We start from the raw sequence: 20,899 nt of genomic DNA, 5'->3' as shown, positions 1-20,899 counted from the left end.
CCCAAGATCCCACCCTTCTCCACCCAGGCTCCTTGACCAACCCACAGTGCAGTGACATGGACATGATCCTTCACCGGCTTCATCAAGTGTTTGCACCGGCAAACACTGACAGCTGTGTTTGAAGGGGCACCCGGCCAAGTCAGAGGCATAGCTGCTGGCAAGTCAACCTGCGTCTCTTTTTCCCTACCCCACTCAGACGCCCCTGCATTATTAAAATCAGTATCTCTCCTTGTACACAACTCATTTCTCTGACTTACAGTAGCTGCTGCAAGGCAACAATACTTTGCTGCATGATATATTAAAACAATATTCAAAATTCAAACTGTATCTCAAAAAGCATTCTAATTCTATTGACTTTTTTACTTTTTTATATTTGTTAATGAAAGCATGTGGACATAGTTGCACAATATAACAAAAAGAAACAAACAGAAGAGAAAAAAAGTGCAAAGGTACACCTCCTTTATATTTCGTATTTAAAAACTATAATATCATTTTTTATTTTTTTTATTTTGTTGTGTTCATATAGGCACTGGTTTTCTGCTCCCTGCTGAGTTAGCTCACCTGCTGAAAGACTGTTAAGCACATACGACTGCTGGCAGTAGTTATGGCACATTGCACTACGCTTCATTGTTAATCCTGAGCACTTAACCTGGTTATTGTGTGCGGTGTTATAAAAGCGCAGTGTACTGTAAACTGGAGACGAACATTACACTACAAAAAGACCGGTTTGTGAAAGATCTGAGTGCTTTTTTTCAAAAAGAAACAGCATAAATGAGATGTTTGCTTACCAAGTTGCAGTAGAGACTAACAAATGTAAAGTAAAATGTAAGTTATGATTTGGTTAGGAAATAAAACCAAACTCATATTGAATCGTAAAGCATCATACTTTTGCATCACGTTGAATCGCATTGAATCAAACTGCACTGCATCATAATAGGGGGGGAATCTTTTTCTCTATTGCATCGGCCTCAGAGCAGAGATGCACATCCCTAATAACAGATAGCATTGTGTATGTTGACAAGCTCTTGTTACATATTTACATTATAACTTATTACCATTTGTTTACAATTATTCCTAATTTATGCCAGATGCCGTTTATTACAATATCTAAAAAGAACCATATGTTTTATGTTGTTATGTAACACTTGACTTCTCGCCAATATATCTTTAAAAAACTACTAACATTATGTTGACACCTATAAGAATTTAATATTTGCAATAATAATAATTGCATTTAAAGGCTGACAATAATATTCTGTGGGTATTTGATCAATACATCAAAATAAACATCTAATAACACACAGATCAGTAAATCTTAAACTGCAAATAAGAGCAGACTTTGTGGTGGTTTATTCAACATGTTAATACTGATGTACCATGTTTAAAATACTGTCGGTGCTCTCCATCTGATCTGTCTGCCCCATAAATCAGCATCGGTCAGGGATTGTGCTGCACGTGTTTATCTGTGCCTTGCACAAGTCGATAGTGGATCGATGACTGCTCACATGAAGACATCATGATTCAGTTTAGACTAAATTAACTTGACCATGATTTCCAAGAGTGTGAGACTAGTGTACTGATCCATGTGCTTGTGCTCTATAAAACACTGCCTACACGGATGTATTATGTTTTGCTGCTGTAGGTAATATGCATTTTTTTTTTTTCCTTTTCCACTTTTCAATTTTTATACAATGCACCATAACCAGCCCTGCACCATCAGAGATCGGAGAACTACAACAGATTTAATACGCCACAGACAAAGTGACTAACACTGAAATAAAATATCCCCACACACCCACTATAACATCTTACACAAATTGAAACAGTGAAATACTCACAACTATTTTCAGTTCACCAAGACAAAATGCTGAACAATTATGAGGCATTTTAATGTGCTTCCCAAAAGGCTCAATAAAACTGTTCACCGCTCAGTAAATCTCATTAACAGATTAAAAAGTAAGACAAACATAAATAGTAAAAAAAACAAAAAAAACACACACACACACAGAGATTAGAGAGCACCTCCCAAACACACAGGCAAACATACAATGCTTGCACGATAAAATATGCTTCTTATTGTAAGGAGATAAACAAGTCAGTGTGTCATGATAACAAGAAAAAAAGACATTATAACATGACAAACATGTATGTTGTGTTAAGCCACCTAAAATATCTGCATCCTAAAAGCCCTGTCTCTGATGGGAGGACTCCCCACGTGAGTGTTTCCTCTTTAGGTAGTTCAGATTCATTTCAAAAGGATGGATCGACAAGTCCAAATTCTTCAACAGTCCAAAACAACATACACTATCAAAGCCTCCCAGGTGTGCTGCATCAGTGCCTATTATGAGCCTGTCGTCCATCAACCTCATTTAACAAATGAAAAAGCTTATCATAACCCTTGCTCTGTCAGGATCACTCTCGTCCTGACAGAACAAAAATAAATAACCATTTATTGCAACAAATGGAAATACAGTTATGCTTGGCACTGATGCTGCGCTCTTAATGATGCTCCCTGGACCAGCCAAGCAGCGTGCAAAACTAAAACAGGGAGCACAATGCAGAAAACACCCAATCGGTATACAAGATTGGGCCCCTAAGCAAGACACTGAAAACCATTTTAACCTTTAAGTCATGTTAGGACTCTGAACTAGGAAGGTGGAGGCTGGGGTGATGGAGGCAAAGCGTTGCCAGCAGCAGCGGGGAGAGAGGCAGCGTCAGTGTAGCAGGGATCAGTGAGGAGGGAGACATATTTAAATGGACCGCCTTGATGTGAGAATAGCTGTGATTGATGTGTGACTGATAGAAATGATAATTCAATCAGAGTGTGTATGACGTGCCGTGTCTGAACTAACGCAATGCTTAGTTTATACCAAGAAAACGAAAGTGTTAAAAATGTGCACTGTAATAGATGTTTTCAAGCTGAGCTTGTTGATTGGGCAAAGGAAAGGTGGCCAGTCTACAAACACTCTCCCCATGCATCTCAGCAGGATAAACAACCTTGATTTTGAAATAGCCCTGAGGCGAATGATGCACAAATAAACAAAGCATATTTTGGGCTTTTAATTTAAATGTCTTGCTTAAAATGTTTTAAAGCAAAACATTGGGTTTTTTGTTTGTTTTTTTGTTATAAGCTACATCAGTTGTCATTACTGGAATGGAGCACACAGCATTGTAATTGATGTACTCTATATACCTGCTGTTCTAATGGACCTTAACACAGAAGACATCTTCATTCATCAAAGCAGATGTAGAAGGGAGAAATACAAGGAGGATGTCATTTTACTTTATTCCAATAATCTCAGGCTGGTAGCTGTGCTATCCATCAGGCTCTGTTTGTGGGAGTTAGTGAGTAACATACCCCTGCCCTGGGTCAAGAGCGATGGCCCGTGGATGCTCCATGCCTCCGGCAATCAGGGTGGTGCGCATATCTCCGTTAAGCTTGGCCACCTCAATCTGGTCCAGATTGCTGTCAATCCAGTACAGTTTGTCCGTAATCCAGTCCACAGCCAGGCCCTCCGGGGTGGCCAGACCGTGCTGCACGACCACCTCAATCCCTGTCACCCCTGAAACAATAACAACGACATGATAGCACGGCTATGTAGCTAGGGAGCAGCACTGGTGGTAGATGTGTCTTTACAGTGCTCAGTAAAACCTTCTCAAACGGAAATGGGGGGAAGTGTTGAGGAAAGCTCTTCCATATAAAGAAGATTGCTTTCTTTGTACAGGGTTCCATTAAGCACGGTGAAAGGTTTTTCCTACAATATTTATAATCCAGCTGTTGATAATTATTATCAGATGCAGAGGCTTTTATATGTGCCTCACAAAAGGGTGGAATAGGTACAGCTAAGAGGGGATTTCTTCGGGTCTGCAGAGGGAAATAAAAGGAGCGCAGTAAATGTACTGCAAGCCAGAAAAATACGGAGCCAAGGAGAAGTTGTGATTGATCATTTTGTGAGGGGAGATACTGTAATGCAACAGCTCAAGACTTCTGCACCTGCAGTATTTTGTTAACTTTGGACAATCTGAGATAAATTTGCAGGGAGAGACAATATCAACTTACTGTATCAGTCCTGAGTATGTGTAACGACAGTAGAGTAAAACAAAGCGTTATCATCGACAGTGACTCATACTTCCATTACAGCTGCTGGAGCACATATGAGCAGGACGTGACTCTCTTTAGCCAATACATCACAGCAGTCTTCAGATAGTAAATGTTTGTGTACGTGGGTGTATGAACTTGTGTGTGCCCATACCGCCAGACTCGGAGAGCTTTCCTCTGTAGATCTTATCCTCCACCACATCTGTCCAGTAAAGGAGGCTGTGCTTAAAGTGGAAGTCTAGCGCAATGGTGTTCCTTAGCCCCGGCACCAGCAGGCTGTAGTCCCGCTTGTGAAGGTCTATTCGTCGTATCTCGTGCCGGATTGAGAAAATGATGAAAGCCTCAAAGGGGTCTGGCCAAAGAGAGAGAAAGGAAACAAGCACTGCATTTTTTTTTCAGGAGGGCCACTGAGGCTAGGGCTGAGAGATGTTTTGAGTAAATTGGTAATTGTTGTGCGACAAAATGTACATTGGATATTGTGAGAAAGTGTTTTGCACTGGCTAGTGAGCTGTGACTGCCCTCTTCTTCTTTAACTGGAGTGCGATGGGACTGTCTCAATGACATAATGATGACACAATTGAAATAAATATAATAAAATAAACATTTAACAATATATCACGAAAACGCCTCCTTAAAATCAACAATGGAATACTTATGGATGTTATTGCATTATAAGATAATCATAAATATTTGCCGGGGTTTCATCTACTAGTGCATTTTCAAGTCAAAACATGTACGCACGCTTGCACGCATGCATGCATGCATGCACGCGTGCGCACACACACACACACACACACACACACACAGGCGTTGATTTCGGTGGGGACGGTGGGTACGCGTACCTATCAGATTTCTTCATGAGTCATTTTGTACCCACCATTTTTTTTTTTTAAACCTCAAGCTCAATTTAGTTAAAAAAAAATAAACTTCATAACACATAATTCTTGAGCGACAGATGCCAACAAATCCACTAAAATCTCTATCCCCACACGGCATGCACAGACACAGCCGTTCTGCTGCTGCGCTGGCTACACGCTTCTCTGTTCAAAACACTGCCTGTCTAATGCTTTTTGAAAACTTAAGGCTTTCTTCTTCATAAAACGTGTCGGACATCATCACATTTTTGTATACATTTTTATTCATTTACATTGACCTGCGCGAAAGAGAAAAAAAAATGAATACGTCTCTGTCCCCAGCACATTTCAAACCAAACTGACGCCCATGCACGCACACACGCACACACACACACACACACATACAAATATTGTATTTTTTTTAGAATTAAGTGATGTTCTTATCACTAAAGCAGGGTACTGGATGACTGTCACTGACATGTCAATGTATGTACTCAAAATATGGTGGACATTTATAACAGTGGGTTGTTTATATCAATTAAATTCTGCAGGGGAATTGAAACCAGAGAACTTCATTTAGTTCCATATATTTATTTCAGCTTGCTCTCTGTTGATCCACTGTGGGGAGGACATACTTTCAAACATATCTCACTGGTTTAAACCACCATACAGAGCAGATTTATATGCATCAGTTGCAGCCAAACCAATTTGTAGCCAAACACTCTGGGAATCAACACATTACATTTTTCCATTTTCTGAAAAAGTAGATACATTTGTAAGTGGTCTCTTCTGAGAAATACATTTTGCAGGGTCTCTAAGAAGTCGCTAAATCTAGTGACAAGTCCTAAAGCTGGCAACAGTGTTTGTATACTTTACTTCTCTGGCCTTGCCCACTGAGGTTTAGTTCAATCAGTAAGATTATTTCTGCTTCTGAGAAATGTTTGTAAATTAAAACTCTCTTCAGAGCATTCTAGACTAAATCATACTTTGGGGAACAGAACTGTAAAAATACAATTAAAATTGTGTCCTTGCTTCAATGACACTTTTCAGTGTTGCAGCCAAACTAGCTACAATGCTACCGGAGTGAAGACCTGTACTTGCAAATCTTTTATTCCTGAGACGTACAAAGAAAAAAAACGAGGAGTAGATGTGTGCTCGAAACTTTACAAAGAATCCAATAACAACTCTCGCAAGATTAAAAGGAAATGTTTGTGTTTGTATGCAAAATTTGATTCATGATGAAGCTGTAGAATTCTGATTGGCTTCCAGAAAGAATTGTGTATCGTGTTCCTGCGTTAATGTAAGATTAGAGCTGCAACTGCCATCAATCTTGGGAGTGAAATAGAGAAGCAAGTAATCAAAATGAGGTCCATAAATCTGAATGTGACAAGCCAACAGCACGTGTGTGGAACTATTGTATGTCAAGCGGTTACAGAGCCGGCCTCGTCAAATAGATTATTCAATAAAAGAAGAGCAGAAAGTTTGAATTAATAATGTGACACTACACGGGGCGAAACATGTGCGTCTGTATGGGATTAGGCCTGAGGTGAACTTGTGCATGGCTGAGTGAAGTAACAAAGCTCTGGTGGTTTGAGATGGGGGGAACATGCTTCGTTCACTTAGCATCAGTACAGATAGAAACAGACAGGACTCATCGCCCAGATGCCTCTTCAGATTTGAAACTGATTGAATTTGACTTGACAGTACTCTAAATCAACACCTATTACTATTCTTCAGACTGCCTCTCCACTGTCTCAGCACTAACACAAAGACCTTCCAATTCTGTTGTTAGACTCTTATTGTTTTCCTTTCTAGTTTCTCTCATCTATGGTGTGAATCTTGCATTAAAAAGTGATACTGAAATCTCATATTTTTTTCATTCAGAAAGCACCAACACTGCAGGAATACAGTCTAAGAACAAATTGTTTAACTGGAGTGTGACTGGACTGTATCAATGACCACAACACAACAAGCTCTGGGACATTTTTTGAGGAATATTATTATAAATACTATTTAATTTTTTTTAGAAATAAATACTAAATATACCATAATACTAGGACTGTCCCCTCTTAGTTGATTAGTCGGCTAATCGGTCGTTTTGGTCTTAGTCGACTAAGATTTCTTTAGTCTAGTGATTTTTTAATGGTTTTTCATCCTTAATTTCCAAGAAACCTATGAGCACATCTGTGGTAAACAAAAGATTTAAAGTGGTGCTTTTGCATGATTCTTTGTGGAGAAAGTCAGTTTTACAGATCTGTCGATTAAATCAACTAATCAATTAGCCGACAAAATCATATGAGTGTTAGTCGACTGAGAATTTCTTTAGTCGAGAACAGCCCTACATAATATATACACCACGAAAACCCCTCTTAAAAATCAACAATGGAATACCTATGGCTGTTATTGCATCATAAGATAATTATTAAAAATTGTCGTGGTTTGATCTAATGCATTTTCAACTCATAACATGTGAAAACAGTGACATTGCTTAGCCCTAGTGCGATCTCACACCCATGAAAAAACACACACACACACACACACACACACACACACACACACACACACACACACACACACACACACACACACACACACACAAAAACACACACACACACACACACACACACACACACACCTTCCATTCTTGCACTAAGAAGTGATACTGAAATCTCATATTTTCCTTTCAAAAGGCACCAGTACTGCAGGAATACAGTCTAAGAACAAATTGATTCCAACTCAGAATCTAAGATTTTTTAGTTACCAGCATGCCCAGGGATACACTTAATTACTGCAGACACAGAGCCACAGCCACACACCATCACAGCAGCCAATAGCTTCACTAAAAACAAACATTTAAATAAGCTAAGGTCTGTTACCTGTGCTGTGACAGCTGTCTCCATCTGGGTCCAGCGTCCATCCTGGATAACAGGAGCACTTCACCGTGGTCTTGTACTGCTCACACACCTGGCTGCATTTCAGGTGATGGCTGCAGTATTCCACCACCTCGCACGTCTTGTTACTGGAGTCCAGGTGAAGCCCAGGGGGACAAAAACACACAACCCCTTTCCCTGGTGCCACAGTGCACTGGTGACTGCAGCCCCCTCTGGCTACAAGACACATATCTGCGGTGAAGAAAGGCCAAACATTCTTAAAAACTGTACAGACACTGGAGGAGAGGCTGAGATTTAGAAAAGCATTTGAAAAACAGGCTGTGTAAGATAGTAGCATCTGAATCTGGATCTTACGTGCCCACTAATTGCCAATAATAACATGAAATCTAAACGGTTTTATGTTTCAGACATAGGGCTCTATCTTGCACCCGGCACAGCGCAAAGCCCGACGCAAGTGTCTTTGTTAGTTTAAGACCGACACAGTTGTCAGTTTCCCGTCCAGCGCCCACGTCGTTTAAATAGCAAATGCACCTGCACCCATCTTTGCGCCCATGGGCATGCTGGTCTTACAGGGAGGTGTGTTCAGGTGAATTCTTGGCGTATTGCTATCTTGAGGCAGTGGGAAGTGATCGCGCCACTGACCAACAAAAACCTGGTCTAAAGTCAGTAGCGCAGAATTTCATTGTTATTTTAACAGCAAATTAGTAAAACGTGCCTAGGATTATGCACAGCACGCGCACATTATGCTTGTTACACACACACAGGGAAGCGCAGCAGCACACAAACATGCGAAAGATTACAAATAAAAATATTACAGTGCAAATCCGCCATCATAATAGCAATGCGCCAAGGTACAAACGCGCCTGGCTTTTAAAGGGAATGGGAGATGACACTCTGTTTGGTTTATTGCATGTTACGCCCAAAACACACCTATGAATGAATGAAAACACTAAGTACAACCCTTTTGAACCAAGCGCCCGGCACACGGACCCTTTTTTTTCCGCCGTCAAACTAGCAAAAGTGGATTTGGACACGCCCTAAACGCACCTGCGCCATGCGCTTCACGCCGTACGCTTAGTTCGTTAAAATAGGGCCCATAGTGTCACAAGACAACGTATTTTCGAGTCAAGAGCTAGGGATAAGCCAAACATAAGGAGTGTGTTCCCAATCTAATAAAGATAAAAGTGTTGTATAATGAGAAAGCCTTCACGCAGCAGATTCTCTGTGCTCTCCCCTGGAAGTGAATGGCTTTTATTTCCATCACTGCTTCAAAAACAACACAGGAAAAAGAACATTATGCACTGTTCCTTACAAAAGTGATATAAAGGCAGACATGTCTTAACTCCTATATCTTGTTAGAAAGTTGCTTTCTGCCCTACACACCTGGTTTTTGTTAGCAGGTGCCAGGTCGAGATGGAAAGGTATTTTGGTGAAAATGAAACTGGTCCAGCGTCTCTTCTGCCACAGTGATTAAGACTAACTCTTTTCAAAGTAGGCGAGAACACCGTTGGACTCTTTCAACAGGGGGGAAATGGAGAGGCTGGTCGCAGTTGTTAATGGCGGGTGTGAGTCCTGCTGAGCTGGTGCAAATCAATCAGACTATCAAGGTCTCTCTGAACACATAATTGTCTATGAGCAGGAAGAAGCCCTCTTTTCAGCTGTGATAACACAGACACTCAAAGGGCTTGGTTAGTGACGCTCTACATCTAAATGAACCTCAATGTTTATACTGCTCACTTTAAGAGATTAGATAGCTGTGGATAGTCACGTGAGATCCGTTTTTTTTTTTCTCTGAAGGCTGCTGGACAAACACTTCAACATTTGCCACCATCGGGAAGGCAAAATATTACTTGGTGTTCTATCCCTGTGGTCTCTGAGACAACACATACTGATTCCTCATCAGGCTCTAAGCTGCTCTATGTGAAGGAGAGGATGTAGCAGGGCCCCTCTGGGAGATGTTCTCCAACATCCCTATGATATAACATCACATAAAGAATTAAAGTGAGAGTTGGCACGAGTGCTGTGAAGTGCCTCAGCAGGTAACGTGTCCTGAACCTCTACGGTGAAAATTGGAGGATGTGACAGTGCTTCGACTTTTCCAATTAAATTTTCTGCAACTCTGCAAAGCTGATAAAAAAAGTAAATTAGTTAGAAATAAAGAGCTATGTTTTAATAAATAGGAAGAATGTGCTGCAGTTTTCATTTGCAATGTAAATGTGGTTTATTAATTTGCCACTTTTTTCTTTTCTTTGTTTTATTTTCTCCTATACCAATGGCACCAACTACAGTGTGTCTATCCTTGCAAGAAATGTCAATCAAAGAACCTTAAACACAGTGGGAGCATTGCAACAGCCAAAAATGCATAAAGGTCCCTGGGAGTCATTATTTTTGACAGTTTTTGTTGGTCTTTTCACTTTAAAGTGATTCGTCACCCAAAATATATCTTTTAAGTATCAAACACTAACCCCCTGTGGGTTTGAAGCGGGGCTATAAAAAGATCCTCATGAAAAACAGCAGCTATGGTCAGCTGGAATTTTGTTGGTAACAACGGATTCCAAGTAAAAACAATCAATATAAACTTCTCAAAATTGTACTTGTAAGTCTATCACCCTCCTCGGAGGTTAGACGTTCAGGAAGAAGTTGTATATTCAGCCAAAGTTGTGACTGTTTGGGACTTACTGACCATACAGATGTTTGCTCAACAGACATGACGTTATGTCATGAATGGGCCCTATCTTGCACCCGGCGCAGTGCGGCGCAAAACCTGACGCAAGTGACTTTGCTATTTTTAGACAGTCCGGCACCCGCGTCGTTTAAATAGCACCCATATGTGCGCCCATGGGCATGCTGGTCTTACAGGGAGGTGTGTTCAGGTGAATTCTTGGCATATTGCTATCTTGAGGCAGCAGGAAGTAATCGCTCCATTGTCCAACAAAAACCTGGTCTAAAGTCAGGAGCGCAGCATTTCATTGTTATTTTAACAGTGCATTAGTAAAATGTGCCTAAGTTTATGCACAGTGTGCAGACACTATGTTTGTTACACACACACAGGGAAGCGCAGCAGCACACAAACATGCAAAAGATTAGAAATAAAAATATGGTGCAAATCTGCAATCATGATAGCAATGCGCCAAGGTACAAATGCGCCTGGCTTTTAAAGGGAATGGGAGATGACACCCAAAACACACCTATGAATTAATGAAGACACTAAGTACAACCATTTTGAACCATGAGCCCGGCGCACGGACCCTTTTCTCAGAAGTGGATTTCGACACGCCCTAAACGCACCTGTGCCATGTGCTTCACGCCGTGCATTTATATCGTAAAAATAGGGCCCTATGTCTTATAGGCTACTGAGTACAGTAAATGGTCACTATTAAAATGTATTGTAACTAACACATTTAGCTTGACTGACAATTAACTGACAACTACTATGGAAACGTTTTACCATCTTTCACACCACCAGGGGATGAGTTTGATAATCTGTCCACATACTTTTGTGTACTTTTGGTCAGGGGCTGTTTTTGACAATATATGTCTAAATAGATGGTTGGATGGCATGCACAAAGCCAGGTCCAAAAATCAATGTTTTATTTTCTTTTTCAAGGCTTGGTGGGTAAGAATTTAAATCACTAGAATGAACTGAAACGGCAGGTTAGTGCCATACCTTTCAAAATCTTGTGGAAAGTCTTCCTAGAAGAGTGGCAGCTATTAAAACAGCATATTAATGTCCATAGTAGTGGAACGAGATGTCTAGCAATCAAATGTTCTGGTATCCACATACTTTTGGCCATGTATTTGAGTATAATATTTTTTTACCATCTTGCAGGGTAACAAAAGCAAACAAACAAATCAAAGATATATGCACAGACAAAACAAACATACCGCAGATAGGTCCTTCATCCGAGCGGTCTGCACAGTCCACTTTGCCATTGCAGATCTTATCAGGTGTGAGGCAGACAGAGGTGTCGTTGGCACAGGGGTACTTAGGTGGCTTGCAGACAGCAGACTCACAGGACTCTTCATCTGAGCGGTCCTCACAGTCAATGTCCCCATCACACACCCAGCTCTTTGTGATGCACTTGCCTGTAGAGAATGAAATGTGGAGATAGGCAGACTTCAAAATGAAGAATTAACAGTTCCAAGTTCCACTGCCGTCCAGATGATGTCATCTCATTTATAGTAAGTATTGGATGACATGGGCCTCACAAAACAATGTTCCATACCTTAACTAAATGAAATGGTACATTCAGTGCTTGTTTTTTTTGGATAAGACAAATGTTTTCATTACTCGGGGGGGGGGGGGGAACGAAAACAATACAGATATGGGGATGTATCATTTTTGCACGCTCCCAGGTGAAGCCTGTAACGCAGCATATTCCAATTTACTCTTTTTGCATCAAAGCTACATCATAGGGTTTTGAGATCCCACTGGTTTATGCATGGTGCCGGATCAGTGCAAACCGACGTGGGAGGCTGAAGCGACTGCTGTGTGTGTGTGGATTTTTTTGTGAGATCAGATGTGTCTGTGCGTCTGTTTGGCTTTGTATCACCTCTAAGCTTTGCAGTTGTCTGTACAAAAACAGTCAGATGAGACTTTTAATTTGAATACTTAAATAAGAAGCCAGTGCAGTTGCATGTGAAAATGTGAGGTTATGTGCTATTCAAGTTCACAAGCTTTTCATGCGTAAAATATGGATGACACTTGGGGCAAAGAAATGTTCCATTTTAAGTGTGATCAAAATGTGTGCGCTTGTGGTAATGCACATGGACAAGGAGGTTAATCATTTTTACAACTGAATTAACCAGTCTTCATTCTGGCAATTTCACCTTGAATGACAGAGAATGAGATCTCACAACTTCTACTTAATGAGTTTTAGGAGCAGAAGGCATAAAAATGAGGGAGAACTTTTGAGTGGGTTTATTAAACATAACCATAAGCTTATCATTTTAAAAAGGAAAAATATTTGTTTTATATTCTTTCCAAATATAGAAAGGCTCAAACATCTAAAAGTTTCATCTTTAATTCAACAAAAATGCAGCATATCCACAGATGGAATTCCTACAGAGATGGTAAGTTTTTATTTATTTATATTGGTCCGTACTCTATGCATGGCTGAAGACTTATTTTTAAATAATGGATGAGTAAATTCATAGTTGTTGTGGTTGTTTTTTTGGTTTTACTTTGCTCATCATTAAGGTTTCTATACTAATAAAGATCCTAATATGTATTGGCATCCTCTACACATTTTTGTTCTTTAACTGTAAGATTACGCCTGAGTTGAAGTTTCATTCTTCTTTATTTTGTTAAAATTCAGATGACTTTATTTGATACGACAATACGACATTAACTCTTGAACCATCACCAGGTAAGCAGGTTGAATCTCTTATACCAAATATTACATTTTAAACTATTTCACCTGTTTTGTTCTAAACCAATTATAATCAAAATCTCTCACACTTGCTGTTCCATCTTTGTTGGGAGTCGCACATGCGCAGTACCTAGGTAAGCACTGCTAGCCAGTCAGTTACGTATGTGTCTACGTTAGTATGAGGTCGTGCCATGCTAGCAGCTAGGCGAGCATTATAATGTGTGTTACAAAGTGACGCACATTTGTCACGGAAGTAAAGACTGGACAACAATAGAGCTGTTTGGAGCAGTTTGTGAACAGTGTTTTCTGTTGGAGATGGTTAGTGCCTTTGGGGTGGACTTTGGGCTTTTTCACTTTGTAAACCTAACACATGCACATTAAAGATATATAACACAATAAAGGAAAGGGAAAAGCCAAAAACCATAATATGAGCACTTTAACACTCTAGGGCTTAAAGTGCACAATTTATAAGTTGTAAATGCCTACATGTACAGGAGCGACTTCTCTAAATCATCTCTCTCAAACGCCACTTTGAAAATTCCTATCTTTGTTTGCGATTTATGTTTCACTTGCATCCATCCCCAAAGGTGGAATGATCAAGACAAATCCTCCATGATCCCAGCATTTAAACTGGGCATAGGTCTCGAATGAGTCTCACATCTGTGTTTTATCTGAGAAGTTGGAAAAAAAAGAAAAAAAAAGAAATACAGCTCACCCCCTTTAATCTGTCAGAACTGTTAAGATGGCCCCTTTCAGAAATCCTTTTGAATAATTTTTCTGTTCTTCTGAAGAGGACAGAACAAACTGCACCAGTGCACAGGGGTGTGACACAGAAGAATTAGAGTGAATAATAATTGGCGTGGTCTAACCAACCCTTCAGCACGCAGCATTGCCTCCGTTCTTGATGATACTGTCAAGGGATGACTGGAAAGCTGCACAGCTAAAGACAGAAAGCAACTGAAACTTGCTCTGACTTTCTCCTTTAACTGCTGTTTGGGTGCTGGGTTTATGTACATGGGGAGCTTTTACATTGGTCGAACAATTACATGCAAACTTCACAGCACCGCTCCAAAGTGGAGGATGGTTAAGCCTCTAGAGCCTGTCAAAGACTAAAGCTTTTACAAAAGGGAAGAGAGCCATTTGCCAGCTTAATTTATAACTGATAGGCACTAAAAAAAAGTTTAATAAACGACTGAGATACTTTCCTCCTCTCTTAAAGGGATAGTTTGGATATTTTGAAATGGGAGTGTATAAGGGAACTTAACCAGAGTCAGTGTATTACCTACAGTAGATGGTGGAGAAGCAGACAGGAGTACCGGCATGGAAGCTAAGCAATGTACTGCTACGAATGGAGGCAGCAGCTCAACATATTCTTGCCAGCTGGTGATTTAAAGGGTTAGTTTAGATTCACCAAATTCACACAATAACACAAACTAACTAAATGATCGAGGCAGCGGTAGATCAGCAACTCCTGTGTTCTGTGAGGTAAAATTATTGTTTTTGTTAAAGAAGTCTGGTGGATTGAAGAGAGCATAGATGATAGATATAACGGCTTCAGTTCCCGGTCGAAAAGGGCTGTCTGACAGCAAGGTAAAGCAGTGAAAATATTCTAAATATAGAGTATCACTTAAAATCATATAGATTTTTTAGGTAGGCCTTTTTATGTGTGGCGAAAGTACATTCAGCTGCTGTCCCGGTCCACAGCAGTACATTGCTTAGCTTCTGTGTCGGCACTCCTTTCTTCTTCCAAACTGGACTTGTGCCCACTGCCATACACTGTAGGTAATTCACACTGACTATGGATGACTACCTCATACAACCCCACTTAAAAAAAAATCCAAACACTCCCTTTAAGACCCGAGCAAAGGACAGGAGTGAAAATGTTGAGGAGATATTGTTTGTTACAGCTATCAATGTGAATGTGAAGGTGCGAGATAACTTTCATTTTGTTTTCTACAAGAAATAGGGGTTTATCATCTCTTCATGAGAGTAAAACCTTTCGTTTTAGAAGTGAAATTCATGATTGTTTCTGATTTCTGTTTATTTTCTATGATGACACACATAGAGGAGAAGCTGTCTACATTCCAAGTGTCTTTGCAACATTTCTATTTAACCCAATACTATAGTCAATAACCAAGTCAGTTAGTTTGGCCTTCTCACTGTTGCTGGGTGTTACTGTCCTTCATGCTCAAATTAGTTCAGCCAGGCCGCCAAACTATAACATCTGTCTCAGGCGAATGATGCAAGATTTACTCACTGAACTCAAATGCAAGCTGAATTTAGTTTTCATGCCTTAAGATCTGATTTTATACCACGGAGCTGCCAACAGTTTCAGTGTCATTTAGCTACTGAAGTGTAAAAACCATCACTATGACAGTATTTGCATACTTTATGTCAGACTTTATCTTAAACTTCTGGAAGATATTTCGGCGCCATATAACATCTATCGGCATTGATTATTCATTCACTACTTCTTGACTAAAAGACAATGACTATTCACAGGAAAAAGCAAAAAGGAAGCACCACCTTCAGCACATTTCACATACAAATTGCTGCTGTCATTGAGTATGTTTACATGCACACCAATATTCCACTATGATTCGGAATATGGTCATATTCCGAATTTGATATGGGTCATGTAAACAGCATATTCCGGTATTATTCGGGTTTTAGAGGCATTCTTTGGACATTTAATACAGCACATTCAGAATATTGAGGTTTTTACCACAGTTTACAGCTTCTTGCCTGTTTACGGCTTATGGTCAGCTCTGTGTGTTGCTATGGTTGCTGTAAACAAACCAACCAGCCAACAGTTTGCAGGGCTGCAGACCCGATAAGAAGGAGAAATACAGCAACTTTTAAACATTATCAAAGACTTTGATATCAACAGGTTTTTCGATATGCACACACATCGCTACGCCGACCTTTTCAAGAAGCTGGTTGAAGGAATGAAAGAGGGACGCTGTGTTCGCATGGAATAAGGGCAAAAACCGGAATATTATGTGAATGTAAAAGTAGCGAATGCGTCCTTCACTTCTGCCCTCAGTGTGTTGTTTAGCAGTGTACTGTATTCACTACCTGTATCTTTGCAGGTAAACTTGGCCTTGGGGTCGCACATCCTTTTGGTGCCCTCGCAGTCTTTCTCGTCGCTCCCATCCTCACAGTCCTTGTCTCCGTCACATCTCCAGCGTTCTGGGATGCAGGTTCCATCTGTGACACAGTGGAATTCCTCTTCACTGCACTCGATCACAGATGGCAGCACTGAAACAAAAGTCATTCAACAATTACTATTTCACAAATCTACAGCACACAGCAAAGGCACCTCCGTATTGAACTATTATTTTATAAGACAATTTTTACTGTTTACAGATATTTATCTTTGCAAGCGGGGCACTTGGCAGCAGTAACAGATCAGTTAGTTCTGAAAAGAGAAGTTATTTCACTTCTAGCATTTAAGGTTTATGTCTGTAAGATGTTTCTATCTTGTGTAATGACTCTCGTTACTATTTTGTTTTTCTCCAGATGGGGTTCATTACAAAGAAAAGAAACACTCCGTGACACTATTATGTTGTGTGTGTTGAATTGCAGGTCTTGGATTCACTGGACACACCCTCTGATGAGAATGAATGCATAAACTAAATGGCAGTGTCAAATACATCACACATTTGATGTGTTATGATTTCATATTGGCTTAACATTTAAGAATTTAAAAAAACTGTATATTTTAATCATATAAATAAGTTATAAACCAAATAACACCAAGAGAAGTAGAGTAACACCAAACATGTAATTATCAGTTTGTGATAACATTTTCAGCAGAACATAATAAACAGCAATATGTATTCATTTTAATCATGGCATTATACATTGAGTATAGATGATTTGCTTGATACTTCTAAGTCAAAGCCCCACAAAAAACATTTCCTCAACAGCTGAGGCGAAGCTAAGACGGATTCAATCCCCTGGGGTAAAAGCAGACGCAGACACGTGGGAGTGGAGAAGCCTGCAGTTCCCATCAGGAAACGGTTTGATGAATAGTCTACACATTCTAGTGACAAGCAAGTGAGCTGTGAGTTTCTAGGAGCTTGCATGAGCTTTCTGTGGTAATTAGATTAAATGATTCAACTCATGATGGTAAAATCTACCCGAACAGAGACAAGATAAGATTAGTCACACGTGAGTGTGAAAACAAAGTTGTTGGACTCAAGCTGACTAATTGTTAAACTTGTAATTACAACACCTACATTTGAACAAGATTTGAATTGCAAATAAAACCATTAGCAGACTTAAACGCATATAAGCTACACTCTCATGAAGGTGCTACCAGACAACTTTGAAGCGAGTCAGATTTCAAAAGGGCCAATCCCAGTGATGTCTTAAAGGTCCTATGACATGCTGCTTTTTGGATGCTTTTATGTAGGCCTTAGTGGTTCCCTAATACTGCATCTGAAGTCTCTTTTATATAGACCTTAGTGGTCCCCTAATACTGTATCTGAAGTCTCTTTTATATAGACCTTAGTGGTCCCCTAATACTGCATCTGAAGTCTCTTTTATATAGGCCTTAGTGGTCCCCTAATACTGTATCTGAAGTCTCTTTTATATAGGCCTTTGTGGTCCCCTAATACTGTATCTGAAGTCTCTTTTATATAGACCTTAGTGGTCCCCTAATAGAGAGAAGGCCAGAGCCTTCAGCTACCAGGCTCCTCTCCTGTGGAACCAGCTCCCAACTTGGGTTCGGGGGGCAGACACCGTCGCCACATTTAAGAATAAACTGAAAACCATCATCTTTGATAAAGCTTATAGTTAGGGAGTGAGGAGTTGCAGCATAGTAGGAGTAGAAAATAGTAGAGTAGAGGGAGGCAGGAAGTACAAGCCCGTTCTGGCAGGGGAGAGTACGAGCCCGGTCCAGGGCCCCTCTCTTTAGCCTGCCTCTCTTAGTTATGCTATTATAACTCTAGACTGCTGTGGGAAGCTCCTTCCAAGGACACAATGAGCCGCTCCCTCTTCTCTCTTTTCACTTGTCTCCTTTTGTGTGCATCTTAGTCCCAGAAATGCCTGTTACTAACCTAGCTCTGGGGAGTTTTCTCCCCGGAGTCCCTTTGCTTCTTCTTCACCCAGAACATCGCCTTGGAATTGGATGGCACCTACACCGGGGTCCTGGGTGCAGCTGACGCTATGGACTTACTACACCCTGCTACGCTCTGCGTTTCCCCGCAGTGTCCGACTGCGTCCTGCCGCGTCCAACCGCGTCCAACCGCGTCCACCCAGGCTGCTGTGCCACACTACACCCCGTAACGCCCTGCTGTACCCTACTATGACATGAACTACTATGACTACCATTGTGATCACTGTTTCACTATCTTTATTATGACTATTATTGCCACCATTCACCACTCCCCCAACTGGTGCCGTCAGACACTGCCTACCAAGAGTCTGGGTCTGTCCGAGGTTTCTTCCTAACAAAAAAGGGAGTTTTTCCTTGCCACTGTCGCAATAGCTACTGCTAATGCTTGCTCTTGAGGCAACCACTGTAATAGTTGGGGCTTCGTAAACTACGAGAGTTTGGTCTAGACCTACTCTATCTGTAAAGTGTCTCGAGATAACTCTTGTTATGATTTGATACTATAAATAAAATTGAATTGAATTTAATTGAATTAATACTGCATCTGAAGTCTCTTTTATATAGGCCTTAGTGCTCCCCTAATACTGTATCTGAAGTCTCTTTTATATAGGCCTTTGTGGTCCCCTAATACTGCATCTGAAGTCTCTTTTATATAGGCCTTAGTGGTCCCCTAATACTGTATCTGAAGTCTCTTTTATATAGACCTTAGTGGTCCCCTAATACTGTATCTGAAGTCTCTTTTATATAGACCTTAGTGGTCCCCTAATACTGTATCTGAAGTCTCTTTTATATAGGCCTTAGTGGTCCCCTAATACTGTATCTGAAGTCTCTTTCCAGAAATTCAGCCTTGGTGCAGAATTACAGCCACTAGAGCCAGTCCCACAATGAGCTTTCCTTAGGATGTGCCATTTCTGTGTCTGTAGCTTTAAATGCTATTGAGGAGGAGAGAGGGGGGGCAAGGTGGAGGGTGGGGGTGTGGCCTTGACCAACTACCATGCTTCGCTCATTTGCTAGCCATGATGTCTCTCTCTTTCTCATGGGCGGGCCGAATTCTCTGGGCGGGCAAAGCAGAGAAAGGGGAGGTAACCTTTCCCCTTATGACGTCATAAGGAGAAGATTCCAGATCGGCCCATCTGAGCTTTCATTTTCTCAAAGGCAGAGCAGGATAGCCAGGGCTCGGTTTACACCTATCACCATTTCTAGCCACTGGCGGACCATAGGTAGGCTGGGGGAACTCATATTAATGTTAAAAAACCTCATAAAGTGAAATTTTCATGCCCTGGGGCCTTTAACATATAATGGGGTAATTATAAATGGGGGGATTTAAATGTATTTTTGAGATGTTTTTTAAACTACAGTTACAGAGGGGCGACTCGGTTGGAAACTTAGAAGTAGTCATATTTTCAAATCTCCAGTTAGCTTTTAGCACTGTCTTAACGTAGGGCCCTATGGAGTCTGTCTTTCTTAATTTTGCGATTCCGTCCATAATCTGGTATCACTGAAACTAATGGGCTCTACATTATTGCTGCCATCAGCCTGGGACTGGCCCCAGCCGGGCCCTCATCGACAAAAGACACTTGTCACCGGGCCTGCCAACTTTTCTGGGGGAAATCCTGACAAGGGTCTTATGTTGGAGGGGATGAGTTAGTCTACCTCCTTCACAGCATTTTAAAAGGAAATGCGGGCATTCTTACGTGCTGATCCGCCTCTGCAGGTCGTGTTCTCATCACTGAAGTCTCCACAGTCGTTGTCGCCATCACAGGCCCAGTGGTCTGGGATACAGCGACCACTGGCGCACTGGAACTGGGTGTTGGCGCAGGACGGGACGCAGCCAACTTCATCACTGCCATCTCCGCAGTCATCCTCTATACACACACATCATACACTCATGAAAGGCAGGATCTCACAAACACACAAATGTATCACGGCTGATAAATGTAATAGTGGCATCAACAGACAAATTCATTTATGAACAAGCTTTGATTTCTAAGATGAGTAACTTCAAAAAGGTTTACATCCTCACCTGAATCACAATGCCACGTCACACTGATGCAACGCCCGTTGGAACAGCTGAACTGGGTGAGCGGCTCACAGGTGGGAAAGGCTGAAAAGGTGTAGAGATAGATAGATAGAAGTACACATTATATATATAACTTTAGGATCATTGAAAATGGTACAAGAAATGTAGAAAATGAATTATGTGGTTGAGATTGTTGAGAGTTATCTCCTTCTAATGCAGAAGTGTCACACTCATTTTCACTAAGGGCCACCCTGGAAAATGAATCACATCAAGGGCCAGACATGTAGAGTTTATTAAGATGCTTTTATTGCGAAAAGTCAAATATCTTTGACTGTATTACAGTCATTTTTGTCACTTTCTCCGACACTTTTGTTGCTTTTTTCTGACTTTCGTCACATTTTTGTTCACATAAAAGCCCTCCAAAAGTCAGCAAAAAAGTTTCTTAGCAAATCAAGCAAAACAATGATTAAGTTTTTTTAAAAGCAGTCTACCAGACAGCCGACTCACAGCAACCTGTTTCACAGCCTGAATATGAAAACTC

At 40.8% G+C, this 20,899-nt stretch overlaps 1 protein-coding gene across 6 annotated transcripts in view; it reads right to left on the bottom strand.

Moving 5' to 3' along the window:
- The window catches only part of lrp1bb (low density lipoprotein receptor-related protein 1Bb), a 287,103-nt gene that overhangs the window by 102,539 nt on the left and 163,665 nt on the right, over window positions 1–20,899 (bottom strand). For all 6 annotated transcript variants that reach the window (XM_036004184.1, XM_036004187.1, XM_036004188.1 and 3 more), the window contains exons 19-25: window positions 20,362–20,442; window positions 20,033–20,203; window positions 16,295–16,477; window positions 11,730–11,930; window positions 7,830–8,075; window positions 4,254–4,451; window positions 3,359–3,563 (exon numbers count right to left, since the gene is read on the bottom strand). In XM_036004184.1, coding sequence (XP_035860077.1) covers window positions 3,359–3,563; window positions 4,254–4,451; window positions 7,830–8,075; window positions 11,730–11,930; window positions 16,295–16,477; window positions 20,033–20,203; window positions 20,362–20,442 — 1,285 coding nt within the window. The remainder of the gene's footprint in view (window positions 1–3,358; window positions 3,564–4,253; window positions 4,452–7,829; window positions 8,076–11,729; window positions 11,931–16,294; window positions 16,478–20,032; window positions 20,204–20,361; window positions 20,443–20,899) is intronic.

This window comes from Sander lucioperca, chromosome 8 (assembly GCF_008315115.2).
Source record: "Sander lucioperca isolate FBNREF2018 chromosome 8, SLUC_FBN_1.2, whole genome shotgun sequence".
Taxonomy (NCBI): domain Eukaryota; kingdom Metazoa; phylum Chordata; class Actinopteri; order Perciformes; family Percidae; genus Sander; species Sander lucioperca.
The sequence above is the reverse complement of the archived record's forward strand: the minus strand, read 5'-3'. Positions and strand labels throughout refer to the sequence as shown.